This window comes from Nerophis ophidion, linkage group LG19 (genome assembly GCF_033978795.1).
Source record: "Nerophis ophidion isolate RoL-2023_Sa linkage group LG19, RoL_Noph_v1.0, whole genome shotgun sequence".
NCBI classification, from domain to species: Eukaryota; Metazoa; Chordata; class Actinopteri; order Syngnathiformes; family Syngnathidae; genus Nerophis; species Nerophis ophidion.
The window spans coordinates 26392039-26417252 of NC_084629.1; the positions used below are offsets into that span (position 1 = coordinate 26392039).

The window sequence follows — 25214 nt, forward strand, 5'->3', positions numbered from 1 at the left end:
ACAATGAAGCAATATTACAAGAAATGTGTGGACTTCATGAGACAGAGATCAGATTAGCAAAATTAAAATTGTACTCTTTTTTTTTTTTTTTTTTTTGTAAAATTAAGACAAAAAAATTGAGAAAGTAAAAGTACTTTCTATAACTGGACGACTTCTGAATATGGAGAAAAGAAAACAGAACTTGATGACAATCGAATCTTGAATTTTACATGAAAAAAACTACATTTTTATGGAGAATTTGCGGTGGGAATGTTAATACGCAAAATTCATATTACGGTATTGATGAATGTTTTTTTTTTTTTTAAAGTAATTCTACACAAACTGAAATGTTCTCCAGTAAATGGGCTGAATTACGGTTCATTTACTCCAACATTTAAAATAATTTTAAACACAGAACCTGAAACACAGAACCTGTCGTTTATCATTAAATCTACATTGCACATTTTTTCCCAGAATAAAGTACTACAAGAAAAAACATTTTTTACAAGAATTATTTTCTATTAACTGAACAAAATGGTGATTTTACAAGAATAAAGTCCTAAAAGCAGCCAAATAAATGTGTTGTACTTAAAAATGTTAGTAAATGACAAATCTGCATGAGATATTTAACAGGAATAAAGTAGAAATATCCAAAACATGTCTTACTTTTTCGATAATTTAGTTGGAATATTACAAGAAGGGTAAAATGCGAAAAACGTTTTGATCGAACAACAGTGAAATATGAAGATAGGAAAACTAAAAAGAATCGTCTTTTGCTGATGCATGCTGCTTTACCTTCCACCCGGATGTTGCCAGACAGGAAGTGTCACATAATCACGGACCTCGCGTGAACAAGTACATTTCAAAAGTGTTCCTCTGAGACATTTTGACAATAAACTCAAAACAACCTTTACCACTCGAGAGAACCATTTTGACCCGTTTCACAAAATAAAGACAATGGGAGCCGCAACCATTCTCGCGAATATCTGCTGATGGTCACGCAGATAACAATATGGGTGTTTTATGAAGCCACTGCCTTTGACGCCTTCTACATGTGCAAATAGCTTGCCAGCCCAGCAACATGTTGTACGTGGCTTCCGCAGATACACGTACACGACTGCAAGGCATACAGGTTACACTGAAGGTTGTGATACTGTATAAACAACTGTAACACTCTTACTAATATGCGCCACACTGTGAACCCACACCAAACAAAAATGACAAACACATTTCGGGAGAACATCCGCAACATAACAATTACCCAGAATCCTCTGCATCCATGACTCAGTGCGTCGGTTGAGGTGGGCGGGGTTGGAGGCACGGGGGTATATAATATAGCCTGGAAGAGTCATGGATGCAGGGGATTCTGGGTAATTGTTATGTTGCGTTTATAATGTGTTACAGTGCGGATGTTCTCCCGAAATGTGTTTGTCATTCTTGTTTGGTGTGGGTTCACAGTTTGGCGCATATTAGTAAGAGTGTTAAAGTTGTTTATATCACAACCTTCAGTGTAACCCGTATGGCTGTTGACAAAGTATGCCTTGCAATCTTGTACGTGTGACGATAGAAGCAGCAAAATGCACGCATCCGGCCGGCACGCAGATAGCGCTGTGTAAAGGCGGGCGCGATGACATGTCGTAGAGGACTGTAAAAGTAAAGCCATCGCGGCACGCCCTCTATATCGTGAAAATCTGAGAATGTTAACCCCGGGTGATGTCTGGGAGAGGCACCAAAATACGGAACCCCCCCCCAAAACAATCAGGGGGGTTGGCGATTATGCAGCTGAGCCACATCAGAGTGAACAAAGAGCCGCGGGTTGCCGACCCCTGATCTAAACGATGCAAGCAGGTGATTGGTCACAATGCAGAAGCCTGCTTAACGAGTTGATAAAGATGAATGTTTGACAGGACTAAAACAAATATTCCAATTTTGGACATAAAAGACAGGTTCCAATCAGTCGGAGTGTTTTGTCGCTCCTAATCCTCGCAGCTTTAAATCAGGGATTTTGATTTTTGTTTTTGTGTTGCAATATATTTAAAATCCAGCATGCAGCATGTGAGGCGCTGCAGGAGAAAGTGTCTTCAAGACGTGCAGTGAAACCTGCAGCATTTACCATGTGGAAAAGTTGCTAGACGATGATCTCAGGCCATAGTCCCTCGCTAAACATCAACTCCACTCCTCGATTGAGGCGAGGAAAAGGAAACATTTTGTTTTTTTGTTTTTTTTTGCTTTTTATTGCCATTATTTAAAAAAATATTCGAGGCGACCACAGCAGCATCAAGACTACGAAGTGACACGCGGACGGCGTCAGAGTGCAGGAATCCCCCAAATCCACAGTCTGGCATATGTCAATCGCACCCCCACAGCCCCCGCCTTCATCAAGTGGGAGGGGGACTCACATGATGTAAGAAGATTAACGGCGAGAGAGAGAGAGAGAGAGAGAGAGAGAGAGAGTGCAGGAAAGAACAGCGAGTGAGAGAACATCTGTCAGTGACAAAGAACGCTTAGGCCAGGACGTTAACAAAATGGACGCTTCGAAGCTACTCCGTCAGGGAAACTTACGTACAAGAAAGTCCCGCTCCGGCCCAGAAGATGAGCCATGCCGCGAGAGACCACCTTCTTGGACAGCAACGCCGGTCTGTCCCCGCCGACAGCTGTCCCTCTACGGGGTTCGCCAGCGTCCCGTTGCGAGCGCCCTCCGTCCAGTTCCCCATCTCGTCGCGGTGCTCCTGCTGCAGCAGCTTGGACAGGAGGCTGTTGAAGCGGTTCTCCGTGGTGGGCGTCACCTCCGAAGACACCGTGGTCAGGTTTAGGTCCGCCGGGTCCACGCAGGTACCGTTCACCTTAGTAAAGACCACCTGGCCCAGATCCAACCCGGCGACGGAGGAGGGCGCCGAGCAGGGGATGTCCCGCACCAGCTTGTAGTTCTCCATCCAGTCCTTGAGCCACTCCAGGGAGCACTGGCACTCCCAGGGGTTCTTGAAGAGGTAGAGGCGGCCCAGGAAGTAGACGGGCTGGAAAACCGGGAAGGGGAGAGTGGTGAGGTTGTTGCTGTTCAGGTGCAGCGTGATCAGGCTGGTCAGGTTCTCGAAGGTGCCCTCCTCGATGTAGAGCAGCTGGTTCCGGTCCAGGTAGAGGATCTCCAGCTCCACCAGGTCGCTGAACCAGGTCTTGGACACGTTGGTCAGCCGGTTCCCGCCCAGGTTGAGCATCTTGAGGCGGCTCAGGCCCTTGAAGGCCTGCCGCGGCAAGTCGGACAGCTGGTTGTCGTTGAGGTAAAAGTTCTCCAGGCGCACCAGGTCCTGGAAGGCCTGGTCGTGGATGACGTTGATACGGTTCTCTTGGAGGTTCAGGTATCTGCAATCAGGAGACACGTTGAGGAGTTTCAAGAACATTTCGGAAACCGCAATTAAAGACTATTTTTCAACAAGAAGTACACTTCAGTTCAGTTTTGATCCGTAGTTTCCATTTCAGACTTGCAGTCTTCATTCGAGGGAGGTCTACCTTGAGGAGCCTTGGTTCGCCACCTGCTCCACCTCTTCCAAACCATACCGTTACAAACCAAACCTTCGAAGTCCCACGGAAAGACAGCAACACGGTCCAAGTCTCATGACCAAGAACTCCTGTAGTTCCCCCAGCGACCCTCTAAAAGCAAATAAATGAAGACTAATGGTCCCCTTAGTTTTCATTTTATTATGTTACAGCCTTATTCCAAAAATGGAATAAATCCAATTTTTCCTCAAAATCCCACACACAAGACCCCATAATGACAATGTGAAAAGGTTTTTAAAAATCTTTGCAAATTTTAAAAACTAACAAATCCCATAAGTATTCAGACCCTTTGCTCAATACTTCATCCTCAAGTCTTTTTGAATACGATGCCACAAGTTTGGAACACTTATCTTTGGGCAGTTTCGCCAATTCCTCTTGGCAGCACCTCTCAAGCTCCATCAGGTTGGATGGAAGCCATTTTCAGACCTCTCCAGAGATGTTCAGTGGGATTTAAGTCTGGGCTCTCACTGGGCCACTCAAAGACATTTACAGAGTTGTCCTGACGCCATTCCTTTGATATCTTGGCTGTGGGCTTAAGATCGTTGTCTTGCTAATAGATGAACCGTCACCCCAGCAGGTTTTCATCCAGGATGTCTCTGTATATTGCTGCATTCATTTTTCTCTCTATCCTGACTGGTCTCTCAGTTCTGAAAACCATCCCCACATCATGATGCTGCCACCACAATGCTTTACTGCAGGGATGGTATAAAAGACCAAATACTTTGTTTCCAATGGTCTGAGAGTCTTTCAGGTGAATTTTGGCAAACTTTTACTAAGAAATGGCTTTGGTCTGGCCACTCTACCTTAAAGGCCAGATAGATTGGTGGTTTGAGGCAGAGATAGCTGTCCTTCTGGAAGCTTTTCCTCTTTCCACAGAGGAATGTTGTAGCTCTGAAAGAGTGACCACTAAGTTATTGGTCACCTTCAAGGCAGCAGATATTTTTCTGTACCTTTGCCCAGATTTGTGCCTCGAGACAATCCTGTTTAGGAGGTCTACAGACAACTGCTTTGACTTCATTCTTTGTGCTCTGCCGTGCACTGTCAAGTGCGGGACTTTATATACCTTTCCAAATCATGCCCAATCAACTGAATTTACCACACCTGGACTCCAATAAGCTGTAGGAACACCTCAAGGATGATCAGTTTAAAGCAAGAAGTACCTGAGCTCACTTTTGAGCTTCATGGCAAAGGCGGAGATTCGTTATGTACATGTGAAATGTTTTGTTTGTATTATTCCAAACCATACCACTCTAAACCATACCATTAACCCTAACCCTGCAGAGAGTTGAAGGCACCCGTTCTGAACCACACCATGATGACCAAACACAAAGTTCTGAGATAGACTTTGGGGGTGACCCTATACCACTATCATGGTCCCTGAGACTTACTTGTGGCAAACCATGCCAAGCAGAAAGTTGTAAGTGCCATTCTGAACCATACCACTGACCCCAACGTTGCAGGGAGTTGAAAGCACGCCGTTTTAAACCACGCCATGACCATCCAAACACGTCTAGTTCTTGAGTGGACTTCTGGGGTGACCATAAACCACAATTATGGTCCCATGGACTTACTTAAGGTGAACAAAGCCCAGCAGAAGGTTGTTCCGAACCATAACACTAACCCTGCAGAGAGTTGAAGGCGCCCGTTCTGGACCACACCATGACCAACCAAAAACATTAAGTTCTGAGGTAGATCCTAAACAACAATCACGATCCCTGAGACTTACTTAAAAAGGTAAAGCCCTGCACGGAGTTGAAGGCGTCCGTTCTGGACCACAAAATGACTGACCAATCAAATTAGGTTCTGGGGTAGAGTTTGGGGGTGACCCTAAACCACACTCTTGCTCCCATAGACTTAATTAAGGCGAACGATGCCACGGAAAAAGTTGTAGGTGCCATTCCAAACCATATTAATCCAAAAATACCATTTGACCCATCAAGGGTGATGGGTCAAATGCAGAGAATAATTTCGACACACCTAGTGTGTGTGTGACAATCATTGGTACTTTAACTTTAACTTTAAACCACAATCATGGTCCCATAGACTTAAGGCGAACGATGCCCAGGAAAAAGTTGTAGGTGCCATTCCATACCATACCAATCCAAACCATACCATTAACCCTGTAAAGAGTTGAAGGCCCTCTTTCTAAACTACACCATGACCGACCAATCACATTAAGTTCTGAGATAGACTTTGGTGGTGACCCTAAACCAACAATCATAGTCCTTGAGACTAACTTAAATAGAGAGTTGTGGACACCTGTTCTAAACCACACCATGATGGACCAATCGCATTAGGTTCTGGGGTAGACTTTAAGGGTGACCCTAAACCACAACCATGGTCCCATAGACTTACTGAAAGCGAATGATGCCCAGGAAAAAGTTGTAGGTGCCATTCCAAATCATACCAATCCAAACCATACCACTAACCCTAAGCCTGCAGAGAGTTGAAGGCACCCGTTCTGAACCACACCACGATGACCGACAAAACACATGAAGTTCTGAGATAGACTTTGATGGTGACCCTAAACCAACAATCATAGTCCTTGAGACTTACTTAAATAGAGAGTTGTGGGCACCCGTTCTAAACCACACCATGACGGACCAATCACATTAGGTTCTGGGGTAGACTTTAGGGGTGACCCTAAACCACGACCATGGTCCCATAGACTTATTGAAAGCAAATGATGCCCAGGAAAAAGTTGTAAGTGCCATTCCAAACCATACCAATCCAAACCATACCACTAACCCTAAGCCTGCAGAGAGTTGAAAGCACCCGTTCTGAACCACACCATGATGACAAAACACATGAAGTTCTGAGATAGACTTTGGTGGTGACCCTAAACCACACTCTTGTTCCCATAGATTTAATTAATCAATCAATCAATCAATGAATGTTTACTTATATAGCCCTAAATCACTAGTGTCTCAAAGGGCTGCACAAACCACAACACAAACCACTACGACATCCTCGGTAGGCCCACATAAGGGCAAGGAAAACTCACACCCAGTGGGACGTCGGTGATAATGATGACTATGAGAACCTTGGAGAGGACGAAAGCAATGGATGTCGAGCGGGTCTAACATGACACTGTGAAAGTTCAATCCATAATGGATCCACACAGTCGCGAGAGTCCAGTCCAAAGCGGATCCGACACAGCAGCGAGAGTCCCGTTCACAGCGGAGCCAGCAGGAAAACATCCCAAGCGGAGGCGGATCAGCAGCGCAGAGATGTCCCCAGCCGATACACAGGCGAGCAGTACATGGCCACCGGATCGGACCGGACCCCCTCCACAAGGGAGAGTGGGACATAAGAGAAAAAGAAAAGAAACGGCAGATCAACTAGTCGAAAAAGGGAGTCTATTTAAAGGCTAGAGTATACAAATGAGTTTTAAGGTGAGACTTAAATGCTTCTACTGAGGTGGCATCTCAAACTTTTACCGGGAGGGCATTCCAGAGTACTGGAGCCCGAAATGAAAACGCTCTATAGCCCACAGACTTTTTTTGGGCTTTGGGAATCACTAATAAGCCGGAGTCCTTTGAACGCAGATTTCTTGCCGGGACATATGGTACAATACAATCAGCAAGATAAGATGGAGCTAGACCGTGTAGTATTTTATACGTAAGTAGTAAAACCTTAAAGTCACATCTTAAGTGCACAGGAAGCCAGTGCAGGTGAGCCAGTACAGGCGTAATGTGATCAAACTTTCTTGTTCTTGTCAAAAGTCTAGCAGCCGCATTTTGTACCAATGGGACGGCGTGGCGCAGTGGAAGAGTGGCCGTGGGCAACCTGAATGTCCCTGGTTCAATCCCCACCTAGTACCAACCTCGTCACGTCCGTTGTGTCCTGAGCAAGACACTTCACCCTTGCTCCTGATGGGTGCTGGTTAGCGCCTTGCATGGCAGCTCCCTCCATCAGTGTGTGAATGTGTGTGTGAATTGGTAAATGTGGAAGTAGTGTCAAAGCGCTTTGAGTACCTTGAAGGTAGAAAAGCGTTCTACAAGTACAACCCATTTATCATTTATTTAACTGTAATCTTTTAATGCTAGACATGGGGAGACCTGAAAATAATACGTTACAGTAATCGAGACGAGACGTAACAAACGCATGGATAATGATCTCAGCGTCTTTAGTGGACAGAATGGAGCGAATTTTAGCGATATTACGGAGATGAAAGAAGGCCGTTTTAGTAACGCTTTTAATGTGTGACTCAAAGGAGAGAGTTGGGTCAAAGATAACACCCAGATTCTTTACCGTGTCGCCTTGTTTAATTGTTTGGTTGTCAAACGTTAGAGTTGTATCATTAAATAGAGGTCGGTGTCTAGCAGGACCGATAATCAGCATTTCCGTTTTTTTGGCGTTGAGTTGCAAAAAGTTAGCGGACATCCATTGATTAATTTCATTAACACACGCCTCCAGCTGACTACAATCTGGGGTGTTGGTCAGCTGTAGGGGCATGTAGAGTTGGGTGTCATCAGCATAGCAGTGAAAGCTAATACCGTATTTGCGTATGATGTCACCTAGCGGCAGCATGTAAATGCTAAAGAGTGCAGGGCCAAGGACCGAACCCTGGGGAACTCCACACGTTACCTTAACGTAGTCCGAGGTCACATTGTTATGGGAGACGCACTGCATCCTATCAGTAAGATAAGAATTAAACCAAGACAGGGCTAAGTCTGACATACCAATTCGTGTTTTGATACGTTCTAATAAAATATTATGATCGACGGTATCGAAAGCAGCACTAAGATCGAGGAGCAGCAACATAGATGACGCATCAGAATCCATCGTTAGCAATAGATCATTAGTCATTTTTGCGAGGGCTGTCTCCGTGGAGTGATTTGCCCTGAAACCGGATTGAAAGGATTCACATAGATTGTTAGACGCTAAGTGTTCATTTAACTGCTCCGCAACAATTTTTTAGACGATTTTTGAAATAAAGGGAAGGTGAGACACCGGTCGGTAGTTTACCATGAGGTCAGGATCGAGGTTAGGTCTTTTAAGAAGAGGATGAATAACCGCTTTTTTGAATGCTAGGGGAACAGTGCCCGAGGAAAGTGATAAGTTTATAATATTTAGCACTGATGGACCTAATAATGCAAAGAGCTCCTTGATCAGTTTCCCAGGAAGTTGGTCAAGTAAACATGTTGTTTGTTTTATTCCATTTACACGTTGTAACAATTCCTCTAATGTTATTTCCTCAAAACAAGAGAAACTATTTTGGAGGGCAGTATCCGCCGTATATACAATCGTGTCAGTGTTAATAGAACCCATTTGTAGCTGGGACGCAATGTCTTTAATCTCCTTTCTAATGACTTCAATTTTCTTACTAAAGAATTGCATAAAGTCGTCAGCTGAGTGGGTGGAGCTACTGGAAGGAGGAGTCCCTTGTTGGGTTAGCGATGCTATCGTACTAAACAAAAATTTAGGATCGTTTTTATTACGGTGGATGAGATTTGAGTAATATTTAGCTTTAACTAAGGTATGCATGCGTTTATAAGTTATTAAACCATCACTCCATGCTTGATGGTGCACCTCAAGTTTAGTCGTGCGCCATTTGCGTTCCAGCTTTCTACATAATTTCTGAGCTCTAGTTTCTTCTGTAAACCACGGGGTACGCTGTTTTGGAGCCTTTTTTAACTTTAGCGGTGCTATGTTATCAATGGTTTCGCGCAGGGCGTCGTTAAAGTTGTTAGTGAGGTTATCAATAGAGCCCACATACTTTGGGAATGGTGCCATTACCGAAGGCAGTAGGTCAGCAAGAGTTGTCGTTGTGGCCGTATTAATGTTGCGGCTGCTATAGCAGTTATTATTATTATTAGTTTGTCGAACATGCGTCTGAACCTCGAATTTTATAAGGTAATGATCGGACAATACTTTAGTACACGGGAGTATCGTAACTTTGGAAACGGTGATACCCCTGACGAGCACTAGGTCTATCGTATTACCGTTGCGATGCGTGGGTTCATTTATTATTTGTGTGAGACCACAGCTATCAATTATAGTCTGGAGCGCTACGCACGGTGGGTCCGATGGGGTATTCATATGATATTAAAGTCCCCCATTATGATTATATTATCGGCGTGTGTCACTAGATCAGCAACGAACTCTGAGAATTCATTGATAAAGTCCGAATAGGGCCCTGGGGGGCGGTAAATAACAGCCAGGTGTAGAGGCAGCGGTGTGACAGACCTCATAGTAAGCACCTCAAACGATTTATATTTATTATTTATGTTAGGACTAAGGTTAAAGTTTTCGTTGTATATTTTAAGAGGACGGGCAATATGCGCATGTGTAAAGTTAGGAGGACATGCCTCGTTTAGCGCAAAAAAGTTGTTTGGTTTAAGCCAGGTTTCGCTGAGACCGATGACGTTAAGATTGTTGTCTCTGATGATATCATTAACTAACAACGTTTTGGGAGACAATGATCTTATGTTTAAAAAACCTATATTATAGGTAGTGGGCTGTTTTAGGGAATTTTTGATCAAATTGTCCGTAGTAGCAATATTAATAATGTTGTGTTTATTATGCCCAGTGCATTTACTATAATTACGACCATATCTAGGAATTGATACGACGGGAATTTTCCGATTGTTTGTTTGTTGTTTTGATAAACTGCACGCATCATAGTTAGCCACCTCAGTAAAACACATGTCCAACTCTGAAACACTCAAAGCAGAAAAAAACTTGTTCTAATTTAACTGATTCCTTACCCAGACCAGTAGTCTCGCATCTTCCATTTAAATCCGGCTTCAGGATGGAGGGAAGTGGTGTTCTGTGGGGATTAGTATTCTGCTTTGTTTTTAGCCCCGCTCGGCATCCGCGTTTCCGATCACACCGCTGGCGTCTGCTCCGTAGACGGCCCCCGCTGCTACTATACTCCCCAGCTTCACAGGCCGCTGGATGTAGCCGTCGTAGTATTCCCGTGCTAGTTAGCAGGTTTAGCAAGCACGCGTCTATCAGTCCAAAACGGCCCGATATGTCCACATCCAGAAGTGCCTGGCGGTCGTACGTGATCACGGAGTGACCAGGATGTGAGCCAGCCATACATTTTGTAGAATTGTCCGGTATTTCTGCCAAATGTTCCATATTTAGCAGGAGCTCCTCGAGGTCGCAGCCCTTCCGGGCGCCGCCATCTTGGATTAAGGCGAACAATGCCCAGGAAAAAGTTGTAGGTGCCATTCCAAACCATACCAACCCAAACCATACCACTAACTCTAACCCTGTAGAGCAGGGGCCTCAAACATGCGGCCCGCGGGCCAATTGCGAGCCGTGAGACGTTACTATGCGGCCCGCGCTTTGATATGAAATTTTAATGTTGGCGCGGCCCGCGAGTTTATATGAACGGCGCTTGATAGGTCATGCTTGCCAACGTCCCCAATTTTCCCGGGAGACCCCTGAATTTCAGGGCACCAATTCTCTCGAAGCCCCTGTCAATTTTAACCAGATCAACAATATTCAGAGAGTGCCATATGGGCGCTGCCTTTAGTGCCCTCTACATCCTGAACTGGCAGCGTGCAAGCCCAGTGGTATGTTGCATCTGGCCATGTGAGAAGCACGTGTGTCATTGCAAGATGTATTTGATCAACAGCTACACACGTCACACTAAGGGTGGTCGTAAAAAAACTTTTAACACTGTTACAAATATGTGCCAGACTGTGAACCCACACCAAACAAGAATGACAAACACATTTCGGGAGAATATCCGCATCGTAACACAACATAAACACACCAGAACAAATACCCAGAATCCCATGCAGACCTAACTCTTCGGGGCTACAATATACCTTGCTACCACCAACCCCCCACACCCCCATCCTCCCTACTTGCGTCCGTTGAGGTGTTGTATATTGTAGCCCTGCAAGGTGTTCCGGGTATTTGTTCTCTTGTGTTTAAGTTGTGTTAGGGTGCGGAATTTCTCCCAAAAAGGGTTTGTCATTCTTGTTTGTTGTGGGTTCACAGTGTGGCGCATATTTGTAACAGTGTTAAAGTTGTTTATACGGCACCCTCAGTGTGACCTGTATGGCTGTTGAATAACTACGTCTTGCAGCCACTGACGTTATTTTACACAAGTCTCATACAGCATGTTACATTGGTTGTGTGATGTAAGAGCGTGCGCGATGACATGTAGTGGAGCAGTAGTCTTATTTTGGGGGTGCGCGGACCCCTGGAGGTACTTGAAGGTATGCCACGGGACAAGTGAGATTTATTAAAAACATTCTAAAAAACAGCAACAATTCATAAATCCTTTATACATATCTTTATTGAATAATACTTCAATGAAGTATGAATGTAAGTTCATAAACTGTGGAAAAATAATACAACAATCCAACATTCAGTGTTGACAGCTAGACTTTTTGTGGACATGTTCCATAAATAATGATGTTAAAGATTTCCTTTTTTGTGAAGAAATGTCTATCTGTGTTGGCCCTACGATGAGGTGGCGACTTGTCCAGGGTGTACCCTGCCTTCCACCCGATTGTAGCTGAGATAGGCGCCAGCGACCCCAAAAGGGAACAAGCGGTAGAAAATGGATGGATGGATGTTTAGAATTAAGTTAATAAATCCAGATGGATCTCTATTACAATCCCCAAAGAGGACACTTTAAGTTGATGATTACTTCTATGTGTAGAAATCTTTATTTATAATTGAATCACTTGTTTATTTTTCAACAAGTTTTTTTGTTATTTTTATATCCATCCATCCATCCATCCATCATCTTCCGCTTATCCGAGGTCGGGTCGCGGGGGCAGCAGCCTAAGCAGGGAAGCCCAGACTTCCCTATCCCCAGCCACTTCGTCTAGCTCTTCCCGGGGGATCCCGAGGCGTTCCCAGGCCAGCCGGGAGACATAGTCTTTCCAACGTGTCCTGGGTCTTCCCCGTGGCCTCCTACCGGTTGGACGTGCCCTAAACACCTCCCTAGGGAGGCGTTCGGGTGGCATCCTGACCAGATGCCCGAACCACCTCATCTGGCTCCTCTCGATGTGGAGGAGCAGCGGCTTTACGTTGAGCTCCTCCCGGATGGCAGAGCTTCTCACCCTATCTCTAAGGGAGAGCCCCGCCACCCGGCGGAGGAAACTCATTTCGGCCGCTTGTACCCGTGATCTTATCCTTTCGGTCATGACCCAAAGCTCATGACCATAGGTGAGGATGGGAACGTAGATCGACCGGTAAATTGAGAGCTTTGCCTTCCGGCTCAGCTCCTTCTTCACCACAACGGATCGATACAACGTCCGCATTACTGAAGACGCCGCACCGATCCGCCTGTCGATCTCACGATCCACTCTTCCCCCACTCGTGAACAAGACTCCTAGGTACTTGAACTCCTCCACTTGGGGCAGGGTCTCCTCCCCAACCCGGAGATGGCACTCCACCCTTTTCCGGGCGAGAACCATGGACTCGGACTTGGAGGTGCTGATTCTCATTCCGGTCGCTTCACACTCGGCTGCAAACCGATCCAGTGAGAGCTGAAGATCCCGGCCAGATGAAGCCATCAGGACTACATCATCTGCAAAAAGCAGAGACCTAATCCCGTGGCCACCAAACCGGAACCCCTCAACGCCTTGACTGCGCCTAGAAATTCTGTCCATAAAAGTTATGAACAGAATCGGTGACAAAGGACAGCCTTGGCGGAGTCCAACATTCACTGGAAAAGTGTCCGACTTACTGCCAGCAATGCGGACCAAGCTCTGACACTGATCATACAGGGAGCGGACCGCCACAATCAGACAGTCCGATACCCCATACTCTCTGAGCACTCCCCACAGGACTTCCCGAGGGACACGGTCGAATGCCTTCTCCAAGTCCACAAAGCACATGTAGACTGGTTGGGCAAACTCCCATGCACCCTCAAGAACCCTGCCGAGAGTATAGAGCTGGTCCACAGTTCCACGACCAGGACGAAAACCACACTGTTCCTCCTGAATCCGAGGTTCGACTATCCGGCGAAGCCTCCTCTCCAGTACACCTGAATAAACCTTACCGGGAAGGCTGAGGAGTGTGATCCCACGATAGTTGGAACACACCCTCCGGTCCCCCTTCTTAAAGAGAGGGACCACCACCCCGGTCTGCCAATCCAGAGGTACCGCCCTTTTTATATCTTTTTTTCCAAATAGTTCAAGAAAGACCGCTACAAATGAGCAATATTTTGCACTGTTATACAATTTAATAAATCAGAAACTGATGACATAGTGCTGTATTTTACTTCTTTATCTCTTTTTTTCAACCAAAAGTGCTTTGCTCTGATTAGGAGGTACTTGAATTAAAAAAATGTTCACAGGGGGTACATCACTGAAAAAAGGTTGGGAACCACTGTTGTAAAGGACGTTAAAGGCAGTGCAATCACGGCAGCCCTTAATAATGTCGGCCGGATGAAAATTGGGAAAAATTTGGGAGAATGGTTGCACCGGTACATTGTCGGGAGGTTCACTTAAATTCAGGAGTCTCCCGGAAAAATCGTGAGATTTGCCAAGTATATTGCTAGGGCGGGAAAGCCATTCATAGAAGGTGAATTTATTAAAAAGTGCATGTTAGATTTTTTAAAGAAATATTTTCTTGCGGCCCAGCCTCACCCAGTTTCTGCATTTAGTGGCCCCCAGGTAAATTGAGTATGAGACCCCTGCTGTAGAGAGTTGAAGGCCCTCGTTCTGAACTACACCATGACCGACCAAACACATTAAGTTGTGAGATAGACTTTGGTGTTGACCCTAAATCAACAATCATAGTCCTTGAGACTTACTTAAATAGAGAGTTGTAGAGACCCGTTGTAAACCACACCATGACGGACCAATCACATTAGGTTCTGGGGTGGACTTTAGGGGTGGCCCTAAACCACAACTATGGTCCCATAAACTTACTGAAAGCGAATGATGCCCAGGAAAAAGTTGTAGGTGCCATTCCAAACCATACCAATCCAAACCATACCACTAACCCTAAGCCTGCAGAGAGTTGAAGGCACCCGTTCTGAACCACACCATCATGACCGACCAAACACATTAAGTTCTGAGGTAGACTTTGGGGGTGACCCTAAACCACAATCATGGCCCCAGAGACTTACTAAAAAAGCAAATGATGTCCAGGAAAGAAGTTGTAGGTGCCATTCCAAACCATACTTCTAACCCTGAGCCTGCTGAGAGTTGAAGGCACCCGTTCTGAACCACACCATCATGACCGACCAAACACATTAAGTTCTGAGGTAGACTTTGGGGGTGACCCTAAACCAGAATCATGGTCCCAGAGACTTACTAAAAAAGCAAAGGATGTCCAGGAAAGAAGTTGTAGGTGCCATTCCAAACCATACCAATCCAAACCATACCACTAACCCTAACCCTGTAGAGAGTTGAAGGCCCTCGTTTTAACTAAACCATGACCGACCAATCACATGAAGTTCTGAGATAAACTTTGGTGGTGACTCTAAACAAACAATCATAGTCCTTGAGACTTACTTGAATAGAGAGTTGTGGACACCCGTTCTAAACCACACCATGACGGACCAATCACATTAGGTTCTGGGGTAGACTTTAGGGGTGACCATGAACCACAATTACCATCCCACTTAAGGCGAACTAGGCCCTAAAGAGTTGTAAGTACCCGTTTTGGACCATACCGTGACTGACCAAACACATTCAGTTCTGGGATGACCCAAAACCGCAATCATGGACCCATTGACTTACTTCAGACTGCCCAGGCCCAGCAGAGAGTTGTAGGCCACCGCCTCAATCTTGCTCCTCTCCAGGTAGATGTGGGTTAAGTTTTCCATGCCTCGGAATGCTCCGGGGATCCTGCGGAACTTATTTTGGAAACAGAGCAGCTCCTTGAGCGCCGTCTGCTCGATGAAGATGCGGTCTGGGATGTTGAAAAGGTTGCAGTCGGAGAGGTCCAGGCGCACCAGCTTCTTCAGTCCGGTGAAGGTGCGGGTGTGAAGGTAGCTGATGTACTCGTTGTGCGCCATCTTCAGCTCCACCAGGTTGGCTAAGCCCTGCAGAACAAGCATAGTACATTTAACAGATAAGACCCCCGTTGGAGACCAACTCTGGTGTCCCTCAGGATTCTGCTGGCGGACCTTGAAGGCTCCAGGTGTGATGAAGGAGATGTTGTTGTGGTCCAGAGAGAGAAACTTGAGGGACGGCAGGGTACCGAAGGCCTTCTCCGATAGGAACTTGAGGCTGTTCTTGTCCAGGTTGATGGCCGACGCCTCGCAGGGGAACTCTCTGGGCAGCTCAGCGAGACCGGAGCGGTCGCATAGGACGCTGCAGCTCTTCTCCTGCGTGCAGGAGCAGGACCGGGGACACGCCCGCACGCATGCCCAGCGAGACAGCGCCGCAGCAGGTAGCAGGCACAGCAACCAGACTGGAGGTCACAAGTTTTTACTTCATATTACAATTTCACTTTCAAAAAAGTGGCTGGGGAGAGGGAAGTCTGGACTTCTCTGCTTAGGCTGTTGCCCCCGCGACTCCACCTCAGATAAGAAAATGGACTCTTGTAAGATCACAACTTTCATAGAACTGGATTCCACATTAGCGCATTCAGGACTTTGACATGAAAATAAATCTTTTGGAACATTTATTTTGTCATATTACAATTTTATTCTCCCAAAACAATGACTTTTTTAATATTGCACGTTTTTGACTGATGACTTTATTGCAACATTTTTCCTGTGATTTCCTGTGTTTAACATTGCAGCTTTTTTCTTCTAGAAACATTCCATTGGCATGAAATTAATATTTTATGTAATTGAACTGTAATATCCATCCATCCATTTTCTACCGCTTATTCCCTTTGGGGTCACGGGGGGCTCTGGTGCCTATCTCAGCTACAATCGGGCAGAAGGCGGTGTACACCCTGGACAAGTCGCCACCTCATCGCAGGGCCAACACAGATAGACAGACAACATTCACACTCACACACTAGGGCCAATTTAGTGTTGCCAATCAACCTATCCCCAGGTGCATGTCTTTGGAAGTGGGAGGTAGCCAGAGTACCCGCAGGGAGCCCACGCAGTCACGGGGAGAACATACAAACTCCACACGGAAAGATCCCTAGCTCGGGATTGAACCCAGGACTACTCAGGACCTTCGGATTGTGAGGCAGACGCACTACCACCCTGCTGCCCTGTACTGTAATATATTCTTGTGAAATTTACTTATTACGAATTTTACCTTGTTATACAAAATGTACTATGGTACCTTTTTCTCATAAAAATTACTATTTTTGTAATATAACATTTTTTATCATAAAAACCTTTCATAATATTCCTCATAAAATTACTGTTTTCTATTTTTCTTCTAATATTAGAAGTTTATTCACATAAAATGATGACTTTTTTAATGTTGACAATGTGTTTTCAGATAATATTTTTTTGTGATTTCTTGCCATATGATTATTTTTTGGGGAAAATGTTGACTTTTTTCTTAACATTGTAGCTTTTTCTCATCAAATACTCCATTATTGTAAAATGATACCTTTTTTATTTTTTATTTAATATTGTCAAATTTAGTTTATAACTCATAATAAAAAAATGTGCTATTGTACTTTTTTCTCGTAAAAATTACAGTTTTTGTAATTTTACATGTTTAATCATAAATAACTTTCATAACAATAGCATTCTTCCTCGTATAATTACTGTTTATTTATTTTAATAAGTTTATTCACATAAAATGACTTTTGTAATGTTGACATTTTGTTTTCAGATAATATTTTTTTGTGATTTCTTGCCATATGATTATTTTGTCGGAAAAATTTAGACTTTTTTCTTAACATTGTAGCTTCATCAAATACCCCATTATCGTAAAATTATGCCTTTTTTAAACATTAATATATTCTTGTCAAATTTAGTTTATTATTACGACTTTTATCTCATAATACCAAATGTACTATTGTACCTTCATCCCATAAAAAAATACTGTTTTTGTAATATTAATTTTTTATTATGAATTAATTTCATAATGTTATCACTCTTCCTCATATAATTACCATTTCTTTATTTTTCTTCTAATATAAGTTTATTCATATAAAATTATGACTTGTAATGCTGACAATTGGTTTTCAGATATTTTTTCTGTAATTTCTTTCCATAAGATTTTTTGGAAAGAAATTGACTTTTTTCTTAACATTGTAGCTTTTTCTCAGCAAATACGCCATTATTGTAAAGTTAGGCCTTTTTGTATTAATATATTATTGTCAAATTTAGATTATACCTCATAATACAAAATGTGCTATTGTAATTTTTTCTCATATGAATTACTATTTTTGTAATTTTACATGTTTTATTATAAATAACTTTCATAACATTAGCACTCTTCATAGAATTACTGTTTTTTATTTATTCTAATAGAAGTTTATTCACATAAAATTATGACAATTGTAATGTTTACATTTTGTTTTCAGATAATGTTTTGTAAATTCTTGCCATATGATTATTTTTGGGGAAATTTTTGACTCTAGTCTTAACATTTTAGCTTTTTTTCATCAAATACTCCATTATCTTAAAATTATGCCTTTTTGTAATTCATCAAATTTAATCAATTAATATGACTTTTACCTCCTAATACAAAATGTACTATTCTACTTTTATCCCGTAAAAAATATTTTTTTTGTAATATTACATTTTTGGTCATAAATAACTTTCATAACAATAACTCTTCCTCATAGAATTACTGTATTTTTTAATTAATTCTATTAGAAGTTTATTCACATAAAATGATGACTTTTGTGATGTTGACATTTTGTTTGATATTTTTTTGTGATTTCTTGCTATATGATTATATTTTGGGAACAATTTAGACTTTTTTCTAAATATTATAGCTTTTATTCATTAAATACTTCCTGATAACGTAAAAGTATGCATTTTTGTAACTTGTCAAATTTAGTTTATTATTATGACTTTTACCTAAGAAAAACGATTCTGTTCATAACTTTTATGGACAGGATTTCTAGACGCAGTCAAGGCGTTGAGGGGGTCTGGTTTGGCGGCTGCAGGATTAGGTCTCTGCTTTTTGCGGATGATGTGGTCCTGATGGCTTCATCTGGCCAGGATCTTCAGCTCTCATTGGATCGGTTCGCAGCAGAGTGTGAAGCGACTGGGATGGGAATCAGCACCTCCAAGTCTGAGTCTATGGTTCTCGCCTGGAAAAGGGTGGATTGCCATCTCCGGGTTGGGGAGGAGACCCTGCCCCAAGTGGAGGAGTTCCAAATACCTAGGAGTCTTGTTCACGAGTGAGGAAAAAGTGGATCGTGAGATCGACAGGCGGATCGGTGCGGCGTCTTCAGTAACGCGGACGCTGTATCGATCCGTTGTGGTGAAGAAGGAGCTGAGCCGGAAGGCAATGCTCTCAATTTACCGGTCGATCTACGATCCCATCCTCACCTATAGTCACAAGCTTTGGGTCTGGGAGGAACTCAAAGTAAAGCCGCTGCTCCTCCACATGGAGGGGAGCCAGATAAGGTGTTTCGGGCATCTGGTCAGGATGCCACTCGAATGCAGGACTAGGGAGGTCTTACGGGCACGTCCGACCAGTAGGAGGCCACTGGGAAGACCCAGGACATGTTGGGAAGACTATGTCTCCCGGCTGGTCTGGGAACGCCTCAGGATCCCCTAGGAAGAGCTGGACGAAGTGGCTGGACGAAGTGGAGAGGGAAGTCTGGGCTTCCCTGCTTAGGCTGCTGGCCCCACGACCCAACCTCAGATAAGCGGAAGAAGATGGATGGATGGATCTAAGAATACAAAATGTGCTACTTTTTTTTTACACATAATTACTTTTCATGATATCAACTTTTTTTATAATACTTTTTTCACTTCTTCATAAAACAACTTTTTTTTTATTTTTTATTCAAATTATTTACTCGCTCACAATTTTTTTGTATTTTGCAATGCCTTTTTCCATAAAAAAACTATTTAACAACTTATTTTTCAGATAAATATTTTCCTCTGCTATAATTTTTTTGTATCATTAAAACTTTCTTCTTTTTCCAGTATAATGAAGAGTTTTCATAACTACATTTTGTAGATTTCTATTTAGGATGATTTCCACTTTTTCCAGATAAATTCAAACTGTTTTATAACGTTACAAGTTTTTTCTTTGTTTATATTATATATTTGTAAACATTTTGGACTTTTTTGGTACCATTGCAACATTTTTCTGTGACAATTTTCAGGACATTGAATTGATGGTAACTGGACTGTTTCGGTTATCTTGGAAGACGAGCAGGCTTCATCAGTTCATGCTCCGGGACTAGATAGGACAGCTCTAGTCTGAGGGGATGTGTAGGACCCAAATACCGTAATTTCCAGACTATAAACCGCTACTTCTTTCCAACACTTTGACCCTGCAGCTTATAAAATGTTGTGGTTAATTTATGAATTTTTTGGAGCTGATGGCTGTAAACAAAAGTAGAACAAAAACAAGCAAATACGCTAAGAACGTCTTTTATTGTTTGTGCTATGGTGCCATTGTTTTGACGAGTTCACTCGCGGCTGGTGGTCCTTCCATTTAAGCGTAGTAATTTTTTCAACCTGAGTGCCGTTCGTTTTCTAGTCGTCCATAGCGGGTCTACTCGTATGGATTCTTCATTCATCACTCGAAGCAACATTTGTAAGTTTTACAGTATAATTAAAACTGTTTATACTTTCTAAACCATCCATGTGTGATATCTGTCAGAGTGTTTCTATGCATATTTGTACATGCTATCTTAATGTACAGTAATGACGCTAGCACCATTAGCAATAGCTAATATGATAACGCGTTTCCAAGTATCCGTGTTAGTATTAACTTACAATTGCTTTCATTTTGTATTGTTTCAGTTTCACAAACCCTCAGTAAATTCAACAAAATGTCACTGTGGAGTTATTGAGTCTATTTAGCTGATTGGAGAGCTCGCTTCCGCAGCTAGTGGGTCCATGACGATGATACGTTTTACTGCCGTTTTACAGACACCGTTTGGAAATAATTAAGGTATGTAAATTAACATCTACAAAATATTTCTGTGTGAATACCTTTTTTCGCAACTTATATCTGTGGCTTATAGTCCGGTGCAGCTACTATAAGTAAAAAAAAGTCTCTAAAATGTAGTGAGTGTGGCTCTATAGTCCGGAAAAATACGAAACTGGTGCAAAACGACAGATGTTAGGATAATATCACCTCTTCAAAATAAATGCACGGCAGGAGAATAGTTGTATACCACAGTAGACCATTAGTCGGGTCTTTCAACCAGCAACCCAGAAAGACCACACTTTCCCATCTTTTTAAAAGTGCATGTTGACAGGTATGTCTGCTTGGAGATACATTTTCTCCCCAAAAAACCTTCTTATTATGACTTGTAATATTTAAATTTTAATCCCGTAACAAATATTTGTCTTTTTGGTGACTTTGCATCTTATTTTTTTATTTTTAAGGAAAACTTAAATTTTTAAGGAAGGGGCTGAATTTCAAGCAAATATAACAGACATATTGAGATTGATGAGACTTTCAAATAAATGTGCAGAATACAGTATAAGGTTGAATGATGGAGGTCATTCATGCTTTTACAAATGATGTGATTGTTCAGAAGGAACATATTTTATGTTTAAAGATTAGCTACAAAAACATTATCTACAGTCCGCCGTGGGATTTCACTCTTAATTTAATCAGCTGTGTGGAAAACACATTCACTATACATTTACATCCAAGATGAGGATTGCAATGATCAAACACATTCACATCACTGACCCGTGAAAGCGATGGCCGTCATTACTCTTGTCTCTCATCTGGGACATGCCGGGATTAACGCAGCTCTGAAACAGCGACGTCAAAACATAAAAGTCATTTTCATTTTTTTTTTATGACAAATCTGTTCAGGTTACCTGTGGAACTTTCCAGAATGTTGCATCCATGTGTGCTGTAATGATGATGAGAAGTCCCAGTCCAAATGCCCATACGTGTGTCCATGTTGTTCACCCTCAAACTTCACTGGTTGGCTTCACATCCATTTTACTTGAAAGTCTTTCAACATTTGACCCACCCACTCTTTGCCCTCGTGTGTGTGTGTGTGCGTGTTTTGTCACTCACACACAAACCCAGCAAAAAGCCATCTCTTAATGGAAGTCAAATCCCCTAGAGATGGAGATGAAAGGTTGGCGGGATTAGCGAGGCAGAGCTTTAACTTAGAAACACACACACAATTTCTTGTGTGGATGTGGTAAAATGTCTGCATAAGTAAAAATGTCCCAATAATGAAAGTGTTACAAACTCACAAGTACTTGCAGTAAACATTTTTGTTGCTGCAATAGGAAATTTCTTGTAAATGTAGGTTTATTTTTGTAACAGTACCACTTTCAATATTACAACTTACTTGTCAGGGCAACACATGACCTTTTCATGTCCTTTTTTTTTTTTTTCGCAAGAGAATTTTATTTTTTAAACAGTCTGAAATATGGCCACAAGAGTTGTAAAGGAACTAATCTCAAAATAAGCGTTGTCTGTTCAAACTGAGAAACATTTTTTTTTTTTGCAAGTAGTCATTAACTTAGAACTGAATGGTAGCAACACATTGTAAAAAAAAAAAAAAAAATGGCACAGAGGCATTTTTACCACTGTGTTACATGGCCTTTCCTTTTAAAAGCAGTCAGTAAACATTTGGGAACTGAGACCACCAATATTTGAAGTGGAATTCTTTCCCATTCTTGCTTGATGTACAGCCTAAGTTGTTCAACAGTCTGGGGTCTCCGCTGTCGTATTTTACGCTTCATATTGCGTCACACATTTTCAATGTCAGACAGGTACTCACTCGACAGGCAGGCCAATCCAGTACCTGCACTCTTACTACAAAGCCACGCTGTTTGTAACACGTGCAGAATGAGGTTTGGCATTGTCTTGCTGAAATAAGAATGGGCAGCTATGAAAAAGACATTGCTTGGATGGCAACATATGTTGCTTCAAAACCTGTATGTACCTTTCAGCATTAATGGTGCCTTCACACATTGCTTGGATGGCAACATATGTTGCTTCAAAACCTGTATGTACCTTTCAGCATTAATGGTGCCTTCACAGATGTGTAAGTTACCCATGCCTTGCACTAATACACCCCCATATCATCACAGATGCTAGCTTTTTAACTTTGCGCCTAAAACAGTCCGGATGGTTCTTTTCCTCTTGGGTCCGAAAGACAACATCCAGTTTCCAAAAACTATTTGAAATGTGGACTCGACAGGCCACAGAACACTTTTCCACTTTGCATCAGTGAATCTTAGATGAGCTCGGGCCCATCGAAGGCGGCAACATTTCTGGGTGTTGATTAATGGCTTTCGCTTTGCATAGTTTTACCTAACACTAACAGATGTAGTGACTAACTGTAGTTACCGACAGTGGTTTTCTGAAGTGTTCCTGAGCCCATGTGGTGATATCCTTTACACACTGATGGCGCTTTTTAATGCAGTAGCGTCTTAGTGATTGAACGTTACGGGCATTCAATGTTGGTTTTCAGCCTTTACGCTTACGTGCAGTGATCTCCTCAGATTCTCTGAACCTTCTGATGATATTGTGGACTGTAGATGGTGAAATCCCTAAATTCCTTGCAATAGCACGTTGAGAAATGTTCAACTGTTGGACAATTTGCTCACACATTTGTTCACAAAGTGGTGACTCTCACCCCATCATTGTTTGTGAATGACTGAGCATTTCATGGAAGCTGCTTTTTTACTTATTTATAGCACCCGCCTGTTCCCAATTAGCCTGTTCACCTGTGGGATAGTTCAATTAACTATTTAATAAGCATTGCTCAACTTTTTCAGTATTTTTTGCCACTTGTGCCGCCTGTTTTGAAACATGTTGCAGGCATCAAATTCTAAATTGGCTAATATTTGCAAAAAATAAAGTTTACCAGTTCGAACGTTAAGTATCTTGTCTTTGCAGTCTTGAAAAGTTTAAAAGGATTTGCAACTCATTGTATTGTTATTTATCATTTACACAAATGTGCCAACTTCAATGGTTTTGTAATATTACTACAGCTACAGCCATAATTAAATATTGCAACATTTTTCCAAGTACTGACCATGTTGACTTTTAAAACAATCTCACAAAATCAAGCATTTTCCCCCTCTAATTCCCATGAGTATTTTTGTATTGCACCTTGTCAGAAATTACAAAATCTTAAACATTGACAAAAAAATCATAATGGACTCTTCTATAGGATTGCTTAATTTCTATACAAGTGGCTTAATGTAACATGTTTCTTTCCTATAATATTCCTATTCTTGTCAAAAGTGTTTTGTTACACAAGTTTTTCCTGATATTTTTCCCATATGGCTATTGTTGCCCCAAAAAATTTTAACATGAGTTTTTTCTGATATGTGAATAATATTTGAAATTTAAATAAAAAAACACACGTGTAACATTTGTGACTTTTGAGTAATTTGACAATTCTCGTACAAAATATTCTTTGTAAAAGTGACTTTGCTATCATTGACTTTCTTGTACCAATACTTTATTCTTCTAATACAGACTTTGTGGTGTTGCTTTTGGCATACAGTACGTCCTTTTTACTTTACTTGTAACAAATATTCCTCAACTTGGCATAAAATTGGACTGTTTCTCATAAGATACCTTTTCCATGACTACAAAGTACTTTTTCGCAACGTTACGACTTTGTCATATTAAAATACTAAAACTTTTGATTTAAGTGCATTTTTCTCTCATAACGCTGCTAAAGTCCGCCTTAAAAGGAAAAAGTAATAGAAAAAAAGTTAAGAGGTAAAATTTACAATATTCAAGACAATTTAAACAAGGATAAACTAATGTACACTACACAAACACTTTTTACTCCATTCTTTCTAGAGCTGAACTTCTCCAGACCTCCATTTTCTATGTAGATAAAAATGCTTATTTAGCTCTAAAATTGTTGACAAATCTGTCTGAATTGGTTAGTATGTTTTGTCAAGATAATCCATCCACTACAAGATGCGAATTGAATGATACATTTGGATGACTAGTACGCAGGTACATTTGACCAGCAAATAAAATAAAAGTATTTTCTAACAAAAAGCTATGTAGAAAGGAATATGAAACCAGCAACTTAGGTCAATGAGCCAACCTGAAAAAGCATTTACCATATTGGGCACTTTAAAAGTAGAAATAATCCCACACCTCAGAACTTTTCTCAATTCCATTTAGATCGATGATAGCGACAAATACCGATGGCAAATGCAGCATACTAATGTTTTTTTTTTTTTTGCTCAGTGACTTCAACTGAAAAGTCAGTTTACTGTACCACTCCTTGTGTTTCTTTATACATAGAGGCTACAGTTTGGTCTGGCCCATCACTACATGTCCGTATGACACATTTAATGGAGTTATGAGGGCATTATAAAAGGACCATGTGACAATCCCCCCACTAAAACTTTCAAAATTAGGTCAATCTGAAAGCAATGTGGATTTGCTGCCTAAAACACCGCAAGTTCAACATGGAAGGCAAATAGGTCAGGTTGATGGGATATAGGTAAAACTAAAAGGTATTGTAAAAGTCCATTTCAACAATTCAACTTCAAATGTGAAACTAATGTAACTCTCATTACATAAAGTGAGATATACCACTTGGTTTAGTTTTAGGAAAAAAATCTGAATTTTCAATTTAAGGTTTTCATAAGCTGTAAACTATAGTCGTTAAAATTATATCCAAAATGTCTTGCTATATCTTGAGTGGCATGATATGAGCCT

General features: G+C 41.9%; 1 protein-coding gene across 1 annotated transcript; it reads right to left on the minus strand.

Moving 5' to 3' along the window:
- Positions 1 to 1439: 1439 nt before the first annotated feature.
- nyx (nyctalopin) lies at positions 1440 to 25213 on the minus strand. Its single transcript, XM_061879724.1, has 5 exons — positions 21368 to 25213; positions 21234 to 21298; positions 15593 to 15879; positions 15204 to 15508; positions 1440 to 3336 (listed from the first exon to the last, which is right to left on the minus strand). Exons 2-5 carry the CDS (start codon positions 21253 to 21255, stop codon positions 2538 to 2540), a joined length of 1413 nt encoding a protein of 470 aa, XP_061735708.1. The 5' UTR covers positions 21256 to 21298; positions 21368 to 25213; the 3' UTR covers positions 1440 to 2537.
- Position 25214: the final 1 nt, after the last annotated feature.